Source organism: Sorex araneus, chromosome 4 (genome assembly GCF_027595985.1).
Source record: "Sorex araneus isolate mSorAra2 chromosome 4, mSorAra2.pri, whole genome shotgun sequence".
Lineage (NCBI taxonomy): Eukaryota > Metazoa > Chordata > Mammalia > Eulipotyphla > Soricidae > Sorex > Sorex araneus.
The window spans coordinates 186,249,222-186,273,261 of NC_073305.1; the positions used below are offsets into that span (position 1 = coordinate 186,249,222).

Here is a 24,040-nt window from a genome sequence, read left to right on the forward strand (position 1 = left end):
CCATGGTGGTGGGACTGGTGTTCGAATAGTAGCTGTAGTCAAATATTGTGAATAAGTTTATAAGAAAGAAAAGAGAGAAAGAGAGAGAAAGAAAGAAAGAAAGAAAGAAAGAAAGAAAGAAAGAAAGAAAGAAAGAAAGAAAGAAAGAAAGAAAGAAAGAAAGAAAGAAAGGAAGGAGAGAAAGAAAGGAAAGAAAGAGAGAAAGAGAGAAAGGAAAGAGAGAGAGAAAGAGAAAGAGAAAGAGAAAGAAGGAAAGAAAGAAAGGAGGGAGAGAAAGAAAGAAAGAAAGAAAGAAAGAAAGAAAGAAAGAAAGAAAGAAAGAAAGGAAAGAAAGAGAGGAAAGAAAGGAAAGAGAGAGAAAGAGAGAAAGAAGGAAAGAAAGAAAGGAGAGAGAAAGAAAGAGAGAGAGAAAGAAAGAAGGAAAGAAAGAGAGAGAAAGAAAGAAAGAAAGAAAGAAAGAAAGAAAGAAAGAAAGAAAGAAAGAAAGAAAGAAAGAAAGAAAGGAAGGAAGGAAGGAAGGAAGGAAGGAGAGAAAGAAAGGAAAGAAAGAGAGAAAGAGAGAAAGGAAAGAGAGAAAGAGAAAGAGAAAGAAGGAAAGAAAGAAAGGAGGGAGAGAAAGAAAGAAAGAAAGAGAAAGAAAGAAAGAAAGAAAGAAAGAAAGAAAGAAAGAAAGAAAGAAAGAAAGAAAGAAAGAAAGAAAGGAAAGAGAGAGAGAAAGAGAGAAAGAAGGAAAGAAAGAAAGGAGAGAGAGAAAGAAAGAAAGAGAGAGAGAAAGAAAGAAAGAAGGAAAGAAAGAGAGAGAAAGAAAGAAAGAAAGAAAGGAAAGAGAGAAAGAGGAAAGAAAGGAAAGAGAAAGAGAAAGAGAGAAAGAAGGAAAGAAAGAGGGAAAGAAAGGAAAGAGAGAGAGAAAGAAAGAAAGAAAGAAAGAAAGAAAGAAAGAAAGAAAGAAAGAAAGAAAGAAAGAAAGAAAACAAAGAGGGAAAGAAAGGAAAGAGAGAGAGAAAGAAGGAAAGAAAGGAAAGAAAGAGAAAGAAAGAAAGAAAGAAAGAAAGAAAGAAAGAAAGAAAGAAAGAAAGAAAGAAAGAAAGAAAGAAAGAAAGAAAGAAAGAAAGAAAACAAAGAGGGAAAGAAAGGAAAGAGAGAGAGAAAGAGAGAAAGAAGGAAAGAAAGGAAAGAAAGAGAAAGAAAGAAAGGAAGGAAGGAAGGAAGGAAGGAAGAAAGAAAGAAAGAAAGAAAGAAAGAAAGAAAGAAAGAAAGAAAGAAAGAAAGAAAGAAAGAAAGAAAGAAAGAAAGAAAGAAAGAAAGAAAGAAAGAAAGAAAGAAAGAAAGGCGGGCCCAGAGGAGGCTGAGGAAAGAAGGCAGAGGCAGCGGGTGGAGGATCCCTGCCCCGCCTGGCACATAAACCTGGAGTTCTTTCGCCGGCCCCGAGCCAGGAGCCCCCCCCCCCCCGCCCCGCACTAGAGCGTGGGGCTTGTAGTTCTCACATTGGGGTGGCAGACACCTGGAGTGCAGCCTTGCCGCAGAGGAAGGCTCTGTCATAGCTCTCCCCAGAAACTCCCCCTCTCTGCATTGCTGATCCCTGTGCCTGTCTGTCTTGCAGGAAGAAGAAGACCCCAGTTTCCAGCTCTCACTTTTGAGGCCGCTGCGGAAGGGGCCGGGAAGGAGCTGACCCCGCCCCTGCAGGGCCAGCCGGACCTTGAGGCCAACATGCTGCTTCAGCCCCGCCGGGACACCCAAGCAAGCCAGAGTGTTGTTGAGAATGTTGGACACGTTCCCCCATGTGCGCAACCCACAAGGACACACAGCCACCGGCCGGCTCAGCTGAGCCCCTGGGCACACACAGCAACGGCCGGGGTGGCGGGGGTCTCAGCCCTAGCCACTTCCCATGACAGCTCCACGCTGGTGGAAACTCGGGCTGTGAGTGTCCGGAAGATTCCGGGATGAGACTGGGGGTCCTGCTCAGAGAGAGACCCAAGGCTTCCTCTCCGTGCACCCCTGAAGCATGGGAGAGGGGGGCAGTAAAGGCATACTTAGGCCTCAGCCATAAAGGACAGAGCATTGGAGAGAGGGGGGCTCTTGGTCCCCGACACAAGTGTGGGGCCACACTTAGTCCGGAGATGGTTCTGAGCGGCGCATGGTCCTCCTGGGGTAGACACCGAACAGCAGAGCCAGTGGACGCCACCTCTTAGCATTTAATGTCAAAGCGCTATCTGCCCTCTGCTTGTGAGTGCCTGCCACGCTCTGCCTGTGGTCAGGAGGGGAAAGCACTTTTGTCTTTGAAAGAAGCTGACGTTTTAACTTAAACACAGATCAGAGATCTCCAGAAAGGAAAGAGCGGGAGCTTTATAGGTGGCTTCACAGATACTACTCGAGATTGGGGGAGCGGGCGGGTCTTCCTGCTGGAAGCGCAGAGCTACCTCCCTCTGAGGTTCTGCTTTATATTTTATATTTCTCCTATTTTTCAGGCCCAGCATCTTTCTGATGCAAAAGTTTTTCATGACTTGGTGTGTGTGCACAGGCCAGATGGGCACCGCGGGGGGAACCCCTGGCCGTGGAGGCGTGGCGTCCTGCGGACATCTGCAGCTGCCTGCCGTGTCGGTGCTGCCCGGCATCCAGGGGTGGAGAATGTTGGATTTGGGGATGGAATCAGCACAGCTCTCGGATTCACCCTTTATACAGATGCACTTGCATTTTTACTTCCTTTCCTCTCACCCTGGAATTGTATTCTGAGTGGATGTGTTTTTTTTTTTTTTTGGTCTTGGTACTAATAAAACCATGCAAATTGTTAAGGCAAAACAGTGCTCATCCTGTCTCTTGGGTTTGGACCTGGGTCACCAGAAAGCACCCTGAGCACTGACATCGCAGCCCGGCCAGGCCCAGTGCTGCCTGCCCCTCCGACTCCCTGCTGGTCTTGAGTTACTCTCTGCTGCCCGGCTCTCTGCACAATGACAAGGCTGCCCAGTGTCCCTGCGCTGGGCTCAGGAGCAGGTTTTAGCCCCCGGAATAGAATTCATTCTCATTATTCCCCGCCCCATCCCCCCCCACACACCTCCACTTTAAAAATACTTGTCTCAGAGCCCAAGCAACACATATTCCAGCTGTTTGCCACCAACAAACTCAGCATCTGGGTAGCCCCCAGGGGTTCCTGCTGCCTTTGTTAAGACCTCACAGCATCCGAGGTGTGTCTCCAGGTGGGACCGTGTCATGGGGAAGATGAGTGAAGAAACGAAGATAAGGCCTCCCAAAGTTAAATCAGAGTAGAGTTTATTTCCAACAAATGTCGATGGTATTGCTTACAGAATTACAGAATCTAGCAGTCCAGGGTCAGGAAAAATGGGTCCATAATAATACTAAAAAGTGGGGCTGGCCAGCTCTGGCCGTAAGTACACAAGTTTGATTCATCCATTGCTCCCGAGAGCATCTAAATTCCATCTCATATTCTACTTTCTTGGTAACTTGATGCCCTGTTCGTTCATATGCCCATGAATTATTTCTTACTATTCTTTCTTATTTTTTTTCTTTTTGGTTTGGGGACCACACCAGGCCATGCTCAGGGGCTACTCCCGGCTCAGTGCTCGGGGGAAACTTGCAGTCCCACACGCCTCCCACACGCCAAGCCTGCTCTCAGCTTGAGTTAATCACCGTTTCGATCCAAGAAACAAACCTCGAGACACGAGCATAGACACCCGGCTTATTGGGGCGCGCACAGCCGAGACCCCAAGAGGTGACGCCTTGTAAAATGTATTTGTCCTTCTCGAAGCAGACCAGAGGGCCTCCGCTGTCACCCTAGAGAGAGCGGGGAAGAGACGGCATGAGGACGGCCCCCGCCCGTCCTGCTGTGTGGCCCCTGCGGCCCCTCCCCAGCTCCGCCAGCTCTGCTCTGCTCACAGGGGCTGCTCGCTGCTCTCCGGACACGAGCCTCAGTTCAGCGCTGGGCAGAGGCTGTTCAAAGAGCCATGCTACGTCATGTTTCCTAGGTGGGGGGGTCCCTGCAATACTGGACTCACCCCTTCCTGCCTGGGGTTTCCTTTGGGGTATCCCAAACCATGGTTGAACCTGGGTGGCTGGTCTTTATCCCGTTTCCTTTCCCGGTGGTGCCACCCACCAGCACCCCGCAGCCCTGGCAGGGAGGGACCTCACTGTCCCTCTCTAGACGAGTGGCAAAGTCCACTCAATGGGCTCCTGGGAGGGGCACAGACCTCTGGGGTCTGCGGCAACTGTTGGGCTGTGTCGCAGGGTTGGCTTTTGCCCCTCAAGTGGATACCCGGGGCCATGGGATGTGCAGGGCCAGCGCCAATGGGCACCGTCTCGCCATCTCGTCTTACCTGGCAGCTGTCGGTGCCTCCCGCCAAGTTGCCCGCACACAGCTCTGTGGATTTGACCCTCCCGTTGAGGAGCCCGTAGCGGTTGCACACTTTGTTCTCGATCACGGGCAGCTGAGCCTCCTTCAGGAGCCCCGCCCCGTAGGTGCCTGTGGGGAGAGTCGGACACAGCAGTCACCTGAGCCGTTCGCGAGGAAAATTCCGGAAGCAGTGAGCAGCACTGAGCGGTCCCGTGTGCCCACAGGCCCGATACAGCAGGGTCCGTCCAGCAAGAGTCTCCTCTCGTCTTGACCCTTGAACACTTGAGCAGTGCGGGAAGTGCCATGTGCCCAGGCCTGCACCTGGCTACCTGAAACCCTCTGTGGTATTGGGGTATGTGTATGTGTGTGGGGGGGAACTTCTTCATCTTCTTGACTGTGTGTGTTTTCCTTTGGTACCACAGTGCTGGGATGGCCCCGCCCGCTGCCAGCAAGCACTTGTCCATCCCAACCACATCCCCTTTATCGTAGTGGGATTTGTTTTGTTTCGTTTTGAATTTACTTACTTTTTTAAACTCCAAAGAAAAAGAAGTGCTTAGCATGAAAAGAGAGTCTGATAAATCCAACTACTGTTGTTTTGACAGCTTTTATCCCTCTATTTATATGCTTCTTTTAATACACTGCACAAGTTAACATCTTGGGTTTTTTTTTTCCTCTACACATTATATCATAAGGACTTTTGATAAACTTACCATCCTTATCACTAACATTTGGGGGTAGCGTGGGGCCAAACCCAGGAGTGCTCAAGGGTTATCTCTGGCTTAGGGGTGACTCCTGATGGTGCTCAGGGGACCCTATGTGCCATTAGGATTCAAACCAGAGTTTTTTTGGGCATCATTCACCCCTCACCTGGTAATTAACATTTTGTCACTGCAGTGCTAGGGGTGGGAGAGGCACATCCGGCATAGCTTAGGGTCCAAGGGATCTAGCCCGGCTCTCGTCATTAAAGGCAAGTGCTCCGTGCTTATAGCCACATCCTGGGTCCTGGGAATGTTCTGGCACTCGGTGGGGAGGGGTTGCTGACCAGTGCAGGCGAGAAAGGTGTTCTAAGTAGAGCTGTCCAGGGTGCCAGCTTGACTCTTTGAAGCCATCACAAAAGCCAAGTTCAGGGGCCGGAGAGATAGCACAGGGGGTAGGGCGTTTGCCTTGCACGCGGCTGACCCGAGTTCAATCCCCGGCATCCCATATGGTCCCCCAAGCACCGCCAGGAGTAATTCCTGAGTGCAAAGCCAGGAGTAGCCCCTGAGCATCGCTGGGTGTGACCCAAAAAGCAAAAAAAAAAAAAAAGCCAAGTTCATGTTCCATGAGTCTCACCACAGTGTTGAAAGGAGGAGAATCAGGACAGACCTGGGGGCGGGAGCAGCCACTCTGCGCTCGCCTCATCCTGCCACACTCGCGTCAAATTGAGCTGCTGTCCCTTTACCTGCACAAAAGGCCAAACTCTTCCCTGACCACATCTGATGCTACGAGACAGTGGGACATGTGCCAGCCCTACCCACATGTGTCCGTCTTACCCCGAGGACAGCAGAGAGCCCGGACATGGGCTGTGCTCCAGGTTTCTGTTTTCTTTGCGAAGACCCCCGTGACTCACTGGGCCACGTATGAGAGAAGACATCTGCCGCCTGGCCAGGGAAAGTCCTCGTTTGCCCGGCGGGCACCCAGGCCCAGTTGGCTGCCGCCACGAGGCTACGGGTCCCCAGCCCTGCCAGTCCCTAACCCTAACCCGCTCCCTGGGGGAAAGGCAGGGGTCTGTCTGGGGAGGCACAGGCTGTGCAGAGGCAGAGGAAGGCCTGAGGGGTCTGCCGGGGGCTTTGCTTGAACTGAGTGGTGGTTGGGAGGAACCGTCTTCTCCAATTGTGTTGCTAAAAATCTACCTTCCCCGCAGTGTCCTCTAACACCAAGTAACCGCTAGTGGCCAGCACACTGACGTGGTCAGTGAGGACATGCTGCCTCCCTCTGGCCACTGTGGGGATAACACTTTAGGGTTCAGTGCCCGGATAAGGTGCAGAGAGGATGGAGGAGCCGGTTCTGGGTGGGGGATGAGGGAGGGGCTGGCCCGAATGAGCCTCTCTGGATCCAGCCTCCCTTTGCTCAGGGAACACTGATGCTGGGAAAATCTTGGAGAAGGTGCCGTCTCCAGAGGCCAGAGGCGGGTGGGCTGACGTCTTTGCTGCCGTCCAGCAAGCTGCTCCTCGGGCCTGACCTGACCTGTGACTCCTGGGGAATTACCATGTGCAGAGTCACTTTCTCAGCCGGCTGCTCTAGACACGGGTGTCTGGGCTGGGTGGAGGGCAGGGCAGAAGAGACAGCAACAAAGGCACTTGGAGGGGAGATGCGGGCAGGCGGGCAGGCCTGGGCTCCATCAAGGCTCAGCCATGCACGGCCTACGTGACGGTCGGGCTGGTGATGTGCTGGCAGTGACGGTGACAGTGACGATGATGGGATGGCGGTGAGAGAAAGGATGACGCCAGTGATGGCAGCGGTGAGGAATGCGGGATGCTCGCATCACGATGGTGCAGTAATACTACGGAGTGGTGGGGATGCCTGTTTCAGTGAGTATAGTGGGTGAGGGTGGTGCTGGTGGCACGGTGGTGCTGAGGGTGAGGGTTTGGCAGTGTGTGATGGTGATGATGATTATAGTGGTCCATTAAAGTACCGTCTTCGAAGCACTGAGGACTTGGTTTGTATCACTTTAGTCTTTGTCGTGACTTATAGTGGAGCCTGTCGTGACTTATAGATAGAGAAACTGAGGCTTGGGGAGACTGAACCATCCCCCAGGGCCACAGGAAGGTCCTGAGGGTGAGGGTTTGGCAGTGTGTGATGGTGATGATGATTATAGTGATCCAGTAAAGTACCGTCTTTGAAGCACTGAGGACTTGGTTTGTATCACTTTAGTCTTTGTCGTGACTTATAGTGGAGCCTGTCGTGACTTATAGATAGAGAAACTGAGGCTTGGGGAGACTGAACCATCCCCCAGGGCCACAGGAAGCACAGAGACGCTGGTACAGCTGTAGCTCCATGGATGGACGAGTTCACGCCTGTGCTTCCATCAGACAGACGAGACCCCGATTTCCTGATTGCCTGGCACTCACCGCACCCCGTCCTGTGGAAGGGGCTCCCTCAGCCCAGGCTGAGGTACAGGTGACACAGGTCTGAGCAGGCGACGGACTGGAGGGTCTGTGACCCCGGAGCCACACAACCCGCAGGGATGCAAAGGCACAAATGGCACGTGGCGTGCGGGGAGAGTCCCTGGGCCCGGGACAGGCTGAGAGCCCGCAGACTCAGAGCCACACCAGGAAATCTCCGTTTGGGCTCAACCCAACAAACACTCAGTTTTCCTGCCGTTAACGAGGGCACTCTATGGGGCCATGGGGCTGGCTGTCTTGACCAGACCGAGCCCTGCCCCGTGCTCTCCGGACACTCACTCGGATGTCCATGCCCTGTGCCCATTTCCCAACTGGGGGACAGGGTGAGCGAGGGAGAGACTTTCTGAAGACCTGCAGCCAGTGAGAGGACCTCGGGGCCCCGAGTCAGGCAGGCACTTGGTTAAATGCAAACAAGATTACCAAGCGCTGGGGTCGTGTGGTGTTTCCGCTCTCTAAAGTGCACTAACGCGGTGGCCCGGCACTCCTCACTGTGGCCCTTCCCTTGGGGACATGGACTCCAGAGTGCGGAGAGGAAGTGGTGGCTCGACAGCAGTGGGGAAGGCAGAGAAAGAGGCCGGTGGGGAAGCATCAGCCGAAGCTGTGCTCCTGACCCATCCGTGAGGGACGCTTATGAGAAGGCTGAAATGATCTGCAAAGAGTAGTGGGTGGCGTCACCTGTCCTGGGGACCAATGGCAGAGCCAGGAGGATTTGGGGGTTCTGGACTCCCTTCCCAGGCCCCTCCCTGTCAACCACACTTAGCTCCATCCAAGAAGGGGTGTCCTTCCTGCGCCCCTACACACCATGCACACACACACACACACACAGATATGCACCTCAGCTCATGTGATTTTGGTGTCCCTTGTTTTGCCCCCTTTGGGGGAGCTCGGCATAGCTAACTTGCCATGAAAGATAACCTGAATCCTTATTCGTGGACTGTGTCAAAGCCCCCAGGGCCACACCAGGCCTGCAGCGCCGGGACTGAGCTCAGAGCCTCGCCCGTCCGAGCAGTGCTCTGCCTCTCGAGCCCCCTCCCTGGCCCTCCAGAATCAGTGATGAGCTTGGATTAGTTAATGGGCTGAGAGTCCAAGAAATACCCTCCTGCCCTCGCCCACGTCCCTCAGGGACTCTTTCTGGAGGCAGGACGGGGGCCCAGACCCAGTGAGGCGGGGCTGGTCCTCATGCACCCACAGGAGCACCCGCAGGAGCACTCGCGCCTCCTCCGAGTGCCGCGGCCCCCTTCCATCAGAGCGGATTCACCCCGCGGTCTCAGCGCCGAGCTCACCTTGGGTCTCCCCCCAGCCGGTGATGTAGCACAGCGTCCGGTCGGCGACCACGTAGTTGGGGGATGGCAGACAAGCTGGGATCACCTTGTCATTGATAATGGCAGGGCTGGAAAGGAAACGCCGGGTTTTACACTCTGCTGCTCCTCACCACGGGGGTCCAGGAGGTGTTGCCCCCCCCCCCCGAGCCCCAGCACCCCACTGAGCTGGGGCTCCCCAGGGTGCAGGACCAACCTGATGGAGGAGGCAGCGTTTTCTCCTGCCATTGGCCCAGAGCATCCCAGGGTCTGAGTAACTAGAGCCTTTCACTACACACACATGGGCAGTGGGGGAGAAGCCAGGGGTGGGAGAGTCACTGCTTACAGCTGCCCCGTCCGCGGGAGTTTATAAAGGGGCCCTGGGTTGTGTCCACTGAAGGGGCTTTGACCCCCAGGTGGACCATCAAGCTGAAGTCCCGTCATGAGACCTTAGTGAGAGCGAATGTCTGCGGCGGCTCCATCCTGGGGGCTCCCAGTCCTCCTGTAAATGTGGCGCCCCCCTGTGGTGAGAGCCCAGTGCATGGAGCCCCCCAAGAGCGGGAAGCAGCCCCAGGTCTTGGCTGATTGTCAACCCCTTCCAAGCACTGTTTACCGGCCAGAGCCCCGGGAAGCTCAGTCCCAAATTTAGGCCAGGGGGCACTCTAGGATGTCCAGGAGGAAACAGGCTGGAGAGGAGGACTTCTCTCTTCCGGGGAGAGAGCAGCCTTGCTGCTAACCCAGACGCTGGCTCCCCTTCTCAGTCAGCCCAGCCTCATCTTCTGTGGGGAGCTCGGACCCTGGCCTCCCTCCACAGAGTCCCTCACGGACAGGAATGCTCCACGACTCCTCTGATGTGGGGGCACGTCTGAGCGCTTTGAAGTTCAATGTATCAATTACCAGAGAAAACTTCCAGAACCCAAATTGATTAAAGACAGGCTCTCGCTTCTGGAGCCCCCAGAGGGGCTCAGGGGACCATGGGCAAAAGAGAGGAACAGCATCCCTTACTAGGTGAACCTCAGAAGGGTCTTGCCTTCTTTGAGTGTCCAAACGTGTCAGGAAGTGAGCCCCCAGTTATGACTCAGAAAGCATGTCAGGAACTGGAGCACAGCAGGGAGGGCATTTGCCTTGCACGTCGATGACTGGGTTCTATCCCCAGCATCCCATATGGTCCCCTGAGCACTTCCAGGAGCAATTCTTTTTTTTTTTTTTTTTTTTTTTTGCTTTTTGGGTCACACCCAGCGATGCTCAGGGGCTACTCCTGGCTTTGCACTCAGGAATTACTCCTGGCGGTGCTTGGGGGACCATATGGGATGCCGAGGATCGAACCCGGGTCAGCCGTGTGCAAGGCAAACGCCCTACCCGCTGTGCTATCGCTCCGGCCCCCCCAGGAGCAATTCTTGAGTGCAGAGCCAGGAGCAACCTCTGAGCATCACCAGATTTGACCCCAAAAGTAAAAAAAAATTTAAAAGAAAGCATGTCAAGGGACAGAGTAGGACCCCCAAAAGGAATCCCCACAGGACCTAGCCACAGCCTATGCTGGCCCTGCCCCTCCCATCACCCTCAGTTTTGTGACATCACATGACTTTCACAGACAGGGCTCACATGCTCTGCATCTCTTGCTGCCTGTCCCCAAGGCCCCTTTTCTCAAAAGAGCTCTGGGCATGTTTAGCTGTTTCCATTGGAGTCTGATTGCAAATATTGCTCCTTTAAGTGCCCATAGTTTATCATTTTGTTGCGACTCATAAAGCATTGCTTTTGTGTGGAAAATAAAGCCCAAGAAGATAAGAAGACTGTGATTTGGGAACAGTGTGTATGGACTTTTCAAGTTCTTGTTTTCTTTTTTTTTTTTTGGTGGGGGTGGGAGTGTGGGGCGGGTTTGGGTCACACCTGGCAATGCACAGGGGTTACTCCTGGCTCATACACTCAGGAATCACTCCTGGCAGTGCTCGGGGGACCATATGGGATGCTGGGAATCAAATCCAGGTCAGCCACGTGCAAGGCAAATGCCCTACCCGCTGTGCTATTGCTCCAGCCCCACTTTTCAAGTTCTTAGAAAGATCATTTGATCTTTTCCAAACTTGGTTGAGAAGAGAACAATCAACCTGGAACCACTGGGCAATTCTCTGGTTATGACTTCACATTAGTGGAATGGTGGGTGGGTATGCAGTTTTAAGGACAACCATGTACCTTATGTTATATTCTTTTTCCACCTAAGGAAATAATAGGGGATATTCTCCACAACTATCATGGGTTTGTGGCCATACGGGGTGGAATTCAGGCTTTCTCATTTGAGTTCAATGTTGGTTCCCAAATCCTTAATACCTTTCATTTCCAAGATGATGCCCCTTATACACACATACACACACATACACACACACACACACACCACACCTTTAAACCCCATAAACATTAAACCTGGATGTAAACAAATCTTTTCTCTTAGAGTTAAAGTCAGAGATGAGGTAGTACCTGCTTAGCTTCAGCAAGGCAATATCTGCTCGTGAGGGCTCCAGGACCATCTTAGCCACTTCTATTTTCTGAATACCATCGTCAATAAGCTTTTCTCGGTGGGCACCCAGGACGACCATGTACGATGAAGGCCTTGAAGACCTACGAGAGATGGTGATCTTAGGAAACCAGGCCATCAGGAGCTGCTCTGAGCCGTAGACACTGTACCTACTCCCCATCTTGGCTATCAACCATCAGTGACCTCCGAGGGGCAAGGCACGAAGCTCATAGTCGGCCCAGTGATCCTAAGGAATGTTCCCAAAGGAACCCCAAGGTGCCTATTGATCTACACCGAAGATGATGTGAGGATGGACACCCAGCTTGCGGGAGCCTCAGGAAGCTGGTGTCTGCCACAGAGAATGGCTACAGACTCACCTGACCTGGGTCTTTCACCTTCAGATCTTTTCTGAAGATCTGAAGATCCCTTCCCAAGGGAGCTTGGGCTTCTTCAAACCTATCCTTGATCCTTAGTCTCACAGACATAGGAGAAAAGGAAAGCGGACCAGGGAGAGAGGGAGAGAAGAAAGGGAGGAAAGAAAGAACAAGGGAGAGAGAGAGAAAGGAAGTGTTTAAGATAAGATTTCCTGTCAAGGGCCCCCTAAACATACCTCTCCAAACAGTGAGCTGCAGTCACCACCCACTCGGGGGTTATTAAAGTTCCTCCACAGAAGTGACTTCCGAATCTAGGAGGAAAATGCATGTAGTTCCACTCAGACTATTTGTACAGTCAGGAGTGTTCACTCCATCTAGAAGCACATGCTCCCAGAGGGAAAAGCAAACATCCCATCCACCAGCTGAATAGAGGAACTGTGCTTCACCAGTGGGATTTTCCAGAAAGTTCTATTCACAGGACTCTTTTACTGTAGCTGGAAGAGGCTCAAGCATGCCCTGTCCATGGAAGAGCAAAGTGGTACCAACATAAAAATCTGTGTTTATATCTTTAACCTGCTAGTCCTGCACATAGAAGTGAGCAGCCCTGACCCTCTCCTAACGGTCCTCCATATTTGTTTGAGAACTATGTAACCCAGAAAAACCCAGTGAGTGATTGCTCAGGAAGTCAACCTGGAACCTGGAGGTACACCATGAGAACTTGCTGAGAAAACTCACCTTGGTAAAGGGCTATTCAATGGTCCACCTTTGCATGTGATAACACTTAGGAACATGATGGAGTCGGTGAAACTCTTTAATGTACCCAAGTGTAAAGCAAAGAGGAAGGAAGTCATGTCTGCAGAAGACTAAGTCAAGAATACCTCGCTTCTCCCCAAGTGTCACATTTCTAAAATCATCCTTTGTCCTCACTGGACAACGGACAACCATGTCACCCTGGCAGCTGCATTTCTTCCTCACTACTGATACTTGGTATAAATTTCTATGTTATGGAACTTGATGATAGCAGCCCAAGTCAAGGACAGATTCCAGACCGCCGAGATGTGATCCTGGGGGCCGCACGCATGTGCGGCCTCTCCGCAGCTGTACAAGCGTGAATCCAGACCCAGCAAAACCTCTTTCGGTGTGAGCAACTCCTCGCAGAATGTCTCCAGCCTGAGAACCAAGCCTCGGCCCCGTGCCCGCCCAGGAGGGGAAAGGTATTTCTCTCTCTCTCTCTTGCCTCTTTCTCTCCGGGGATGAAGGGCGCGGTGGCCGCCATATTAAGACGACCACAGATGGGATTTACGACAAAAAGTGCAGCAAAAGGACACGAGGGTGCTCTTGGGAAGGTGGGAGGCACCGGCCCCTCCCACCGCCGAGATGTGACCCCGGGGGCCGCACGCATGTGCGGCCTCTCCGCAGCTGTACAAGCGTAAATCCAGACCCAGCAAAACCTCTTTCGGTGTGAGCAACTCCTCGAAGAATGTCTCCAGCCTGAGAACTAAGCCTCGGCCCCGTGCCCGCCCAGGAGGGGAAAGGTATTTCTCTCTCTCGCCTCTTTCTCTCCGGGGATGAAGGGCGCGGTGGCCGCCATATTAAGACGACCACAGATTGGGTTTTCAAGCCTGCAATTATCTAATATCTGGAAGAAATCTCCCTGGACTTCTTGTTAAAGTACAGAAATTCAAAACTGCGCGGCCGCTACTGCGGCCGCACAACCTTATTTGTCTTCACAGTTGGTCTGAATCTAGTGGGGTACTCCTAACAACAATAGTGAGGTTTGTGTTGAAATATTGAATGTAACCAAAGTAAACAGAATGTAAAATGAAACTTATCAGTTACAAGGTAGGGGGTGGGGGGGCGGGATGGGAGGTGTACTGTGTGGGTTTTTTTTTTTTTTTTTTGGTGGTGGTATATGGGCACTGGTGAAGGGATGGTTGTTTCAGCATTGTATAACTGAGACCTAAGCCCGAAAGCATTGTAATCTTCCACACGGTGATTTAATAAAATAAAATAAAATTTAAAAAAAAAAGGACAGATTCCAATTCTACATATTTTCAAAGGTGATACCCTAGAATGTTTTGTATTGTTTTGGTGTCATACCTGGCAATGCTTAGGCCTTTCTTCTGGCTCTGTGCTCAAGGATCACTCCTAAATGTGTTCTGGGGACCCTCTGTGGTGTCTTGGATGAGACCAGAGTCAGCCACATACAAGGCAAATGTCTAAGCCCCTTCTTAATTCTCCAATCCTCTGGAATGTACTTTCTAGTCTTCCTCCCCCCTTAGGACAGAAGCAGGTCCTGTTCTCTGGGCCACGTGGGTTGCGCATGGTCATAGTCGTAGACAGATGCAGATCCAGCAGGGCTTATGTTGAGGGATAAAATGGTATAAATGCATGTTTCTTAAAATAGTATTACCTGGTTCGGAGGCTGACCTGCCAGGGCCAGGAATGTGGGTTGGCCACACAGCCACCCACGACCCTCCCCGGACATTTCTTCGGCTCCACCTGGGGTTTTCCGCAATCAAATGACGAGGATGAAGCTATGAGCAAAATGGGAGAGAGAGAGAGTCATTCTGGCATACAACCAGGTAAATTAGTGCTTCTGGGGCTAGGGCTCGCTGAGGATGGCTTGGAGAAAAGCCTTGCAATTATGAGACCACAAGTTTCACACACACACATATGCACACATGTGTACACACATATGCACACACGCGTATACACACACACACACTGCGTAGACTCCTAAACACCAAGCCCAAGCTTAGAACCAAAAATAAGACAGCAATCATGTCAAATACAAACTATTAAAAATACTCAAGACCCAAACACTGGATTTTTGACATCAACAAACCCAAACAAAAGATGAAAATCATCAACACCTTTTGGAATATTTTTCCCAGTTTCAAAAGCGATAGCAGACATTATGAAGTAGCCCTCTCCTTCCAAAGTAATAGAAGTAACTTGAAATTATCTTGTTGGAGACTTGAAGAAATAAATGGGTAGAGTTAGACATTGGAGAGAAGGTTTGAGAGAAATTTGACACAGTTATTCCAGTCTATTGCCTGGAGCACTATGTCATCATCTCCTCCTTCATCCTCCTCCTCCTCAGCATCAAGCAGCAGGTGCCACCCTCTGCACCACTTAAAGTTATGGGAAAAAAATCATAGTTGTCGTAGACACTGGGCAGCACTAACAGAGCTTTCCTGTGTGACTCTGGTTGAGTGTGTACAACCTCAAAACTGCAGCAATGTCTTCCTCAACCAGTGCTGGAAAAGCTCTCAGAGCTCCAGGCATTTCTGGACTAACCCTGGGAGCAGCATTGACTTTCATGCGCCTTCCCTGTCTTTCTCTCGTGCAACGAGGTGACAGTGCCCCTGGAGAGAAGGCCAGTGTTTCCCCTCGGGACCACCCACCAATGCCCAGAACATCCGGGGGCTACAGAGGGTGTTCACAGGAAGCTCCTCTTTTCCCTGGAGCTCTTTACATCTTCACAAATGTAAGAGTAAGTCAATATTGGTAGTAATATTGTAAGGGGAAGTGCTTCTTGAGACTACTCTTTCTCAACAATCTGGGGCTAGAATTTTTCTAATAACTTTCCATTTGTCATGGCCCGAATTCTGAAAATCAATATATAGGAGTCTTTTTCCCACCTGAAAAAACAAGTCATGTAATAAAATTCTACTTATTAACACAAAGTTGCATTTGTACTGCTGGGCCTTACCCACATGAGATTTGCATCAATATTCTAATAAAAGACTACAGTACTCTGGTATTACCATTCAGAAAAAACTACAAAGTATTTTTTAAATTTTACTTGTGTATTATTTTTACTGAGTATATTGGTAGTACTGAAATGAGGAATCAAAGAAATCAAGAAGTAAATATGCAATCTATTATAAATTAATATAAAAATAATGTTTAAGGCTAGGTAGGCATCCTTCCTTTTATTAAAAGAATTATTTTCACTTTACTTTTTTTTGTTTCTTGGTGCCACCCAACGGTGCTTAGGGCTTACTCCTGGCTCTGTGCTCAGGAATCATTCCTGGAGGGCTTGGGGACCATATGGGGTGCCAGGGATTGAACTAGGTCGGCTGTGTGCAAGACAAATGCCTTAGAGGCTGTACTACCACTCTGGGCCCCTTACTTCAATTTTTTGGAATATTTTAATAGTTGAGTAACCATGCTATGATCGGCTTGCAAACTCAGATCCCCAGAAAGTAAAAAAGCACTCAGATCACAGTGACTGACATTCTGTCCCAGACCTGCCAAAGGATTCTTCTGCCAAACGTTGCAGAGCAAATGTCAACATTTTTTTTTATCTCAGGCAGGCACTTGCTCCTTAGAAAAGTCTCAGAGAAATGAGGAAGGTGACCAACCAAACTCTCTTCAGGCAGTGGCTAATGGGCCACTAGAGAAAGAGAAAGGTACTTGGAAGGTCAAGTGTATGTGGCCTCCCCCTGGGTTCTCAGGAGGCCACTGGTCGGTTCACAGTGCTGACTGTGTGTGTCTGCTTCCTGGAGCTCTCTCCTCCTTTCCTACTTCCCAGTACTGAGAGGAAAATCGACCACCTGAGCAACTTGGCTTCTCAGGCGTCAAGGCGGAGTGGTGGGCTCAGCACCCCTCGAAGGTGCTGAGTTCACCTCCAAACTTCCATCTTTTACCATTGGGGAGGATTTTGTGTTTGCTTCCGCAAGGAGTGGGGCCACAGGGTCAGTACCTCTCCAAAGGGGCCACCAGCAGGACAGATTCAGGAGCTCGTGGTGAAGGAGGGCTCAGCACGCTCTGCCCAGAGAGCATCCGCCCCACACCGTCCGGGAACAGGGTCCTGGCAGGAGGGGCCCCGGGCAAGAGGCCCCTCCCTGGCACTCACCGCAGTGGGGAATGTTGCAGTAGTCAAAGAGCTTCCGTGGGTCCGTCGTATAGCACCAGGGCCCGTTGACATCCCCATCTGGATTCCGGCAGTACTGGGAAAAGGGTAGGCATGTGGGAAGAGAAGAAAGGAGGTCCTCTTCCCTGACTGGGAGTGACATGGCCGGGGTGCTGTGACTCAGCACAGCCCCTTGCCAGGTCTCCTCGCCCTGACTAGGAGGTCACTCCCTGGAGGAAAGTGGGAAGTCATGCGGTGTTGGGGAGAGATTAGGCTGAGGTAGATGTCCTCTCCCAGTGTGTGCAGGGGAATGCTTAGAGACCCCAAAATAGAGCGAGGGGGAGGTGACAACTTCTCTTGCGCCTGGCTCAGCCCAGCCAGCCTGAAGGCCATGATGCCGGTGAGCCAGACTTGATTAGAAGTGCTCCTTGCCAAGGACCACAAGCTCTCTGAGAGCGCAGTCACAGAGGACAGGCAATGTCCTCCTGCTTCCTGGCATGCCCCCCACCCAGAGAGGGTGTGAGAGCCTTGAGCCCCGCTGTGGAGACTATGAATGAACTGTGGGCTTTTTCTTCCAGAAAAATCCAACCATGATGTCATGATCCCCTAAACCTAGGAGAACAAACACAAGAAACTAGAAATACCATCTCCAAAAAATTAAGGCAGGAAATGTCACCAAGGGAAGTCCAAAGGGCTGAGAAGAATGATTTGGTTCTGATGCCAACTGTGTGTATGTGTGTGTGTTGTGGGGGGTTGCTCAGTCCTAAAATAGCTCAGTTTTCTCTTCCCCACCACACACCCGGCACCAGTCCGGGCTGAACTTCCGGAATGTAGGGCCAGGATAGGACAGTGAAAGATGACACGTCCCAAGGAAGGTGGCTTACGTTTTCTTCCAAACTTGCTCGTGGGTTTGTGTCTGGTGTGAAAATGCTGTGAGCGTGAGGCTGCTGGGCAGCCCAGGCCTGGCAGGGGGTGCCTGCCCCCGTGGTGGCCTTCTTGCCCCGATAACTTTTCCCATTTCCAACGATGCAGTCTGTTGGGAACAAGACAGGGAGTGAGGCTCCGGGACACAGCAGGGCAAGAGTAACTGAGGCAGCAGTACTGGGGGGCTCTCACCTATCTCAGTACTGCCCACCACTGGCAGTAAACACAACGCAACTTCACAAGCCTCTGGCAAGACAGATGTGCTTGGAAATAACCACACATTTAGCAAGGTAGTAAAATGAGGATGGTGGACAGAACACAAAGAATGTTAGAGTTAATACAAGCAAGGTGGTAACAGCCTCTGGGTCAAGCTGCCGAAAGCAGACGCTACAGAAAAAATGTTTGAGCCCCCTGCTGCCATTGAGGGCTTGAGAAGATGTGGAGATGGAAAAGGACACTGTAGGAAATACTCTTCTTGACTGAGGTTGTGCTGTGTGCCCTGACTCTGAGGTGGAAATAAAGAGGTACCTTGGGAACCATCAGCTCTGCCCTTGGGAAAGGGGGTTCTCCTGGGCTCTTGGCACACCATCTGGTATTTGTCAGGTATGGGGAACCTGCCACTCTGAGTCCACTTGGACCACCTAGATTCTTTGCCACGGAAACGAATGTGCTGAGCATCCTGTGCTCCCAAGCCTGTTTGGACCCTAGGCTGTCCCTTGGTGGAGCCTTAATCCAGGCTGGACCCACAGGTGAGCATCTCAAGTCTTTTTTAAGAGCAATAGCCAACTGGGGCACACACCCCAGTGCCTGGCCACAAAGAGATAAGAGGGACGAACTCTCCACTGCTCAAGGGGGTCAGCGCTCCCCTCCCGCAGCGGGGTGGGCTAAGCCCCCCTCCTATGAGAGGAACTGTGACAGCAAACTGCGTTTGCCTTTCTACTCGTGACAGTGAGGTTTGTCACGACCAGACGGCTGATCGGGTTCTCGTGCTGGGGTGTGGGGAGAATCCTCCCGTCCGTGGGGCAGGGCACGTGACTTGCTGCCTTGGGGCGCGGCAGTGGGTGGGTGCTGAGACCCAAAGCTCCACATCGAGGCCCAGACGAGCAGAGAGAAGCAGGGCTGTGGGCGCCTCCCTCTCCACACCGCACCCACACCCCCAGCCCAGCCCACCAACACTCCGGAACCACAGCACCGCATTGCCAGCCTGCCACGTCTTCACCGGAGAGCCCGACTCTCCAACTACCACCACTACTCCAGTTATTCCAAATGAGTCTTTTCTATTCCTCCGTGGAGGAGGTATGCACTGTTTTTCTAGAAAGTTCCATTTAGGCCAATGCCCTCCTATCAACCTCTCCTCTACTCATGCTCAAAGATTTTTGTTATTTTTTGGGGGGCCACATAAGGTAACGCTCAGGGGTTACTCCTGTAATTCCTGGTGGTGCTCCAGGGACTGTATGGGATGCGGGGGTTGAACCTGGGCTGGTCGTGGAAAGTGCAAGGAAAGTGCCCTTGTCTCCTCATGCTCTAGCTTCATCCATCCAGCAGAACCCTCTCCCGTTCCCCCAGCAGCAGCTCTGGCTCCCCGAAATAGTCCCTAATGTCTTCCTCCAACACATACTCCCGTTCCCTGTAGCAAGTAACTTCTATCTTCCCACCCTCTTCATCCCATGTTATCCTGCGGCCCCAGGAGGGAGATGTAGCCACGGACTCCATACCATCTTCAGAAGTCTCCTGAGCACTTGGCAGCTGGGAAACATGTGGAGTGTGTGCAGGACTTGCTTCGGTTTCTGAGCACTTCTTCAGATTGCAGTACTCCCATCGAACGCTCGGGTCAGTGGTGAAACACCACGGGCGTGTATCTCTGTCCGGATTTCTGCAGTAGTTCATGATCAAGTCCCTACAAAGTTCACAATGACGAAGGTCACAAGAGGAGAAAGGTTTTTGCAGGGGCACCCCAAGATCCTCTGCGATTTTGAAATATTACCATTGCAGTTACGGAAGCTGCCCATTCTTACTGCTTTTATTATTGCCGTGAACACAGGTGGTTCTCAACTTCAAAACCACTGGTTAAAGGTTAAAAATAGATTGTAAATACCCTTTAAAATAAAACAAGAGCCAATAGTCTAGTTAAAAATTCCAAACATATAGATCACATAGTAAACTGTATTTTAAATGTTTTCTCCTCAATCTGCTAAATAGACTCCCCAGCGAGAACCAAGAAGAATTTTGAAGCATCTATTTCAGAGTTTTTCTGTGCCTCTATAAGAAACTCTAGATCTTTGTCTAAATGACATGAAGGCTATGGAAATTGGAGCACAAAGATACAAGGTATAATGTAAATCCAGCGCTGTCCCTGCAGGAACTATAGATCAATGTTCTGCAAGTCCGTTATGGCTGTGGCCAGGCAGCCCGACACAGACCCGAGGTGGAAGAAAGCTGCTAGAGATAACGGTCCTGGGTGGAAGCTGAGGCCCACACTTTGAGAAAGTCTTTCAGTAAGTCTCTCCACGGCTGCGTGTGTTACAAAGAGCCCTCACTGGAGAGGCTGAGAATACACATTCGCAGTACAGCCTTTGGCATGTGTGAGCCCCTGGCATCCATGGCTGGGACCCCCCTCCTTTAAATCAAAGTAGCCTACAGAAGTCTGAGAACTTTGATTCAATCAGGACTTTGACTACTGGGAAACTACTTTTGATCAGTCCGTGATTTGGCTTGTTTCCTTAACAATAAATTTTGGTAAGCAGTTTTCATATTATTAGGTTCCACGTTATCCATTTTGGGGAAGAGAGGGCTTTCTAAAATTATGTTCCTTTCTCAATACTGTGAAAATATTTTTTTTCTGATTTTTCCTAGTAAGTGTATATCTTGTCTTTCGGTTTTTTTGTTGTTGTCTGGTTTTTGGTTTTGTTTGGGGGGGGGGAAGGGCACACCTGGCTGTACTGAGGGCTTACTCCTTGTTCTGGGTTCGGGGATCACTTCTGTTGGGCTCAGGGGACTATCTGTGGTACCAGGGATTGAACCTGTGTCGGCTGTTTGCAAAACAAGCACCCTACTCATTGTACTACCTTTCCAGCCTCTATATCTTAGCTCTCTCAGCTTTATAGTTAACTTTTGCACTTAGGCCTAAGAGCTTTCTCAAATGAAATTAAGAATGGAGCTGTAAGTCAAGTATTATCCTTGGGAAGCATGTAGTTTTTTCTATATTGCAATCTGATATTCCAAAGACATTTTGGAATAAATCTTTCCCAATTTAATTGCTTTGCTACCACCTTCATTGACCATTTATATTTATAGAATATTCTTTTTCCCATTTCTATATACTTTGGACGCCACACTATTGCTTAGGTTGTAATATTTTTATGAGAAGTCTTTAAAATCAAACTATGTAAGTCCTCTGATTTTTTTTCTTTATAAAAATCATTTTGGTGATTTAAAAATTCTCAGAATTGATAATTAGCTTTAATTTATAAGTAGAAGTTATTTAGATCATTTGTTTTCCTTCTCAATCAAATTTCGTAGCAATCAGTGTGCAGTTTCTTGCACAACTTTGCTACATACCTCACTAAATATTTTGGGTTTTATAATTTTGGCCATATATTGTTAAATGTTCACATCCCTGCTGGTTTGTAACTGCTGTATAGTAAAGCAATTGATTTTAAAAATATTGACCTGGTATCTATTTTTATCTTTGACCTTGCAAATTTTACTTATTAGTCCTTTGGATTCTTTGTATTCATTAATCTAGTTTTCTGAGAATATAAATTATTTGCTTCTCCCATTGTAAACCTGAGGTCCTTTATTGCTTTCTCTTGATTTATTGCAATGGCTTAGGCTGCTAGAGTAGTTCTGACAAAACGTGCTGTAAGCAGATATATTTTTCTCATTCCCAAACTTACAAAAAAAAATTCATCCTTCACCATTAGTGTGATACAGGCTAGAAACTTTAAAAAAAAACATTAAGTCACGGTGATTTATAGAGTAGCTCAGAGCTTTTTGTGGAGACTCTTCAACTTTTCTGAGAATTTTTATCTGAATGAGAGTCAGATTGTATTAATTTTCCTATATCTCTATATAATTATATATTGTATAACTTTCATACTTATGTTTATAGAATCATATGATTGATCACTTTCACTCTATTAACATGTTGCATTGCATTGCTCATTTTACCAACTTTCACCCAACCTTGCAGGGAAGACTGGAATCCCGTTTGTTCATTCCATTCCATCCTGTTTCTATGTTGCTGGAGTCAGTGTACTAATCTCTGTGTATGCTAACAGCGGATTGGAACTCAGTTTGGAAAGTCTCACAGACTGAAAAGTCCCTCCCCTGTTTCCTAAAGAGATTATAAAGGATTAGTTTATATCCTCCTGAAATAGTTGATAAACTTTACAAGTGAAGCACCCTTGACTGGGAGTTTTCTCTGTGGAAAGTCATCTTGTTTTAAAATATACTTGTCCTTGTGCAAGATACCATGTAATTTAGACATTCTATGCATAAAGTACCTGCTTGATTATTTCCTAAGAATCAAGTTATTTTATTTTTCTAATTGATTATAAATTATAATAATTATATAGTAAAATATATTTAATATATCATGGGATGACAGTGACAGTGTTTAATTATAATATATAATTATTATAATCTATTGATTATTCCCATCCGGGCGTGCGCGGGTGCCTGGCATGCCTTGATTGCTCTCAGCATCTAAATTGGTTCCTGCCAAAGCACGTGCCCACAGCCCCTCAACTGCCGACCTGGGTTCGATTCCTCCGTCCCTCTCGGAGAGCCCAGCAAAGCTACCCAGAGTATCCCGCCCGCACTGCAGAGCCTGGCAAGCTCCCCGTGGCATATTCAATATGCCAAAAACTGTAACAACAAGTCTCACAATGGAGACGTTACTTGTGCCCGCTCGAGCAAATCGATGAACAACAGGGCGACAGTGCTACAATGCAATGCAATTAATTATAGAAATCAATTATATTTCTATATTAAAAATATTAAATTTGTGGAGTTCATGCCCAATTCAATCAGCTTAATCAATGGCTGAACAAATAGAAGTAGTCCTACATTATTTAAAAATATATATTAAATTTATTGTGCATTCTATGTATTAAAATATATTTGATATATTTTAATATATAAATATATCTAATAAAATGTGTTAAAATTATTCTTAATAATCCATATTCTTAATTAAATTGTTACTACCTTCTTTGAAATCTGTTGTGCAGGATTCTTTAGTGTTGTCTCTGCTCTCATTCCTGATATCAATTATTAGATCTCTGATTCATGAGCAGTTTGGCCAAAGTTTTATCAGTTATATTGATCTTTTCAAAGAACTTTCATTGATTTACTCAAGTGTTTGTTTTGTTCAATGAAATTTTTGTTATTTTTCAATTTCCTCCCTTCTGCTTACTTTGAGTTTTTGTGAGTTTTATTGGGTTTTCATTTACTAGATACTTGTTAACTATCTCTACCTCAATAATTTTCCAGACTTTGGTCTCAGAACCTTTAGATGCTCTTTTAAAAATAGGAGGAGGGGCCAGAGGGTGAGTACAAAGCTTAAGATGCTGCCCTGCTGGGGCCAACTCCTATTTGATCACTGGCACCAAAAATGGTCTCCCCAGCACCACCAGGGGTCGCCTCTGAGCACAAAGCCAGAGTAAGACCTGAGCACCACCAAATTCGACCCACTCCTCCCCACTACAGCCACCACCAAAAGTAGGAGGACAGAACCAGAATAATAGGACAGTGAGTAGGGTGCTTGCCTTGCATGTGGCCAAACCAGGTTCAATTCCAGGCACCATATATGGTCCCCTGAGCACTGCCAGGAAGGATGTGGAGTGTAGAGCCAGGAGTAAGCCCAGAGCACTGCTGGGTGTGACCAAACAAAACAACTAGGAGGATACTGAGGAGCTTGAGTGTTTCATACTGCGTACTTTAAACACTGCATTAGAAAGTTTAGCTTATCATTCTAGCACACAGGATCAATCACTTACATTATTCATCATGAAAGATGTGATTACACATTACGTGATAATCTCTTTAAAAACACTACTATAAATCCAGAGTTCCAACCTCCGTTGACAGTCAAGAATCAGGGATGCTGTCTTATTTGCCAAGACATCAAAAATCAGATGGGTCGGACATGTAATGTGATTCAGAGACGACCGCTGGACTAGAGCTGTTACCAACTGGATTCCACGGGACATCAAAAGACCACGTGGCCGCCCACCAACTAGATGGTCAGACTTCTTCGTCAAAACCCTGATTTTGAGGTTTGAGGCTCCTCCTGTTCCTGGAGCAAGCAGATATCATTGGGCTGCACTAGCACGTAACAGGGACGAATGGAGACATTACTGGTGCCCACTCGAGCAAATCGAAGATCAACGGGAAGACAAATAATACAAGTGAAATTTGGGAGAAACACAAAGTAAAAGGGGCCAATAAGAAATGTTTTTAACTGAAATATTTTTCACCCCATATTCCCTCTGTCTCACTGTCTCACTGTTGTCCCATTGTTCATCGATTTGCTCGAGTGGGCACCAGTAATGTCTCCATTGTG

General features: G+C 49.0%; 2 protein-coding genes across 2 annotated transcripts in view; one reads left to right on the forward strand and one right to left on the reverse strand.

Moving 5' to 3' along the window:
• SLC22A3 (solute carrier family 22 member 3) overlaps positions 1–2,789 on the forward strand; it is an 80,015-nt gene extending 77,226 nt beyond the window's left edge. Inside the window, exon 11 of the mRNA XM_055136096.1 lies at positions 1,601–2,789. Within this exon, the coding sequence (XP_054992071.1) occupies positions 1,601–1,637 (37 nt within the window). The 3' untranslated portion in view covers positions 1,638–2,789. The remainder of the gene's footprint in view (positions 1–1,600) is intronic.
• A 453-nt stretch (positions 2,790–3,242) lies between these two features.
• Positions 3,243–24,040, reverse strand: part of PLG (plasminogen) — an 86,637-nt gene continuing 65,839 nt past the window's right edge. Inside the window, exons 22-30 of the mRNA XM_055136753.1 lie at positions 19,188–19,369; positions 17,433–17,581; positions 16,552–16,645; positions 14,098–14,221; positions 11,921–11,995; positions 11,274–11,414; positions 8,790–8,896; positions 4,326–4,471; positions 3,243–3,786 (exon numbers count right to left, since the gene is read on the reverse strand). Of these exons, the coding sequence (XP_054992728.1) occupies positions 3,625–3,786; positions 4,326–4,471; positions 8,790–8,896; positions 11,274–11,414; positions 11,921–11,995; positions 14,098–14,221; positions 16,552–16,645; positions 17,433–17,581; positions 19,188–19,369 (1,180 nt within the window). The 3' untranslated portion in view covers positions 3,243–3,624. The remainder of the gene's footprint in view (positions 3,787–4,325; positions 4,472–8,789; positions 8,897–11,273; positions 11,415–11,920; positions 11,996–14,097; positions 14,222–16,551; positions 16,646–17,432; positions 17,582–19,187; positions 19,370–24,040) is intronic.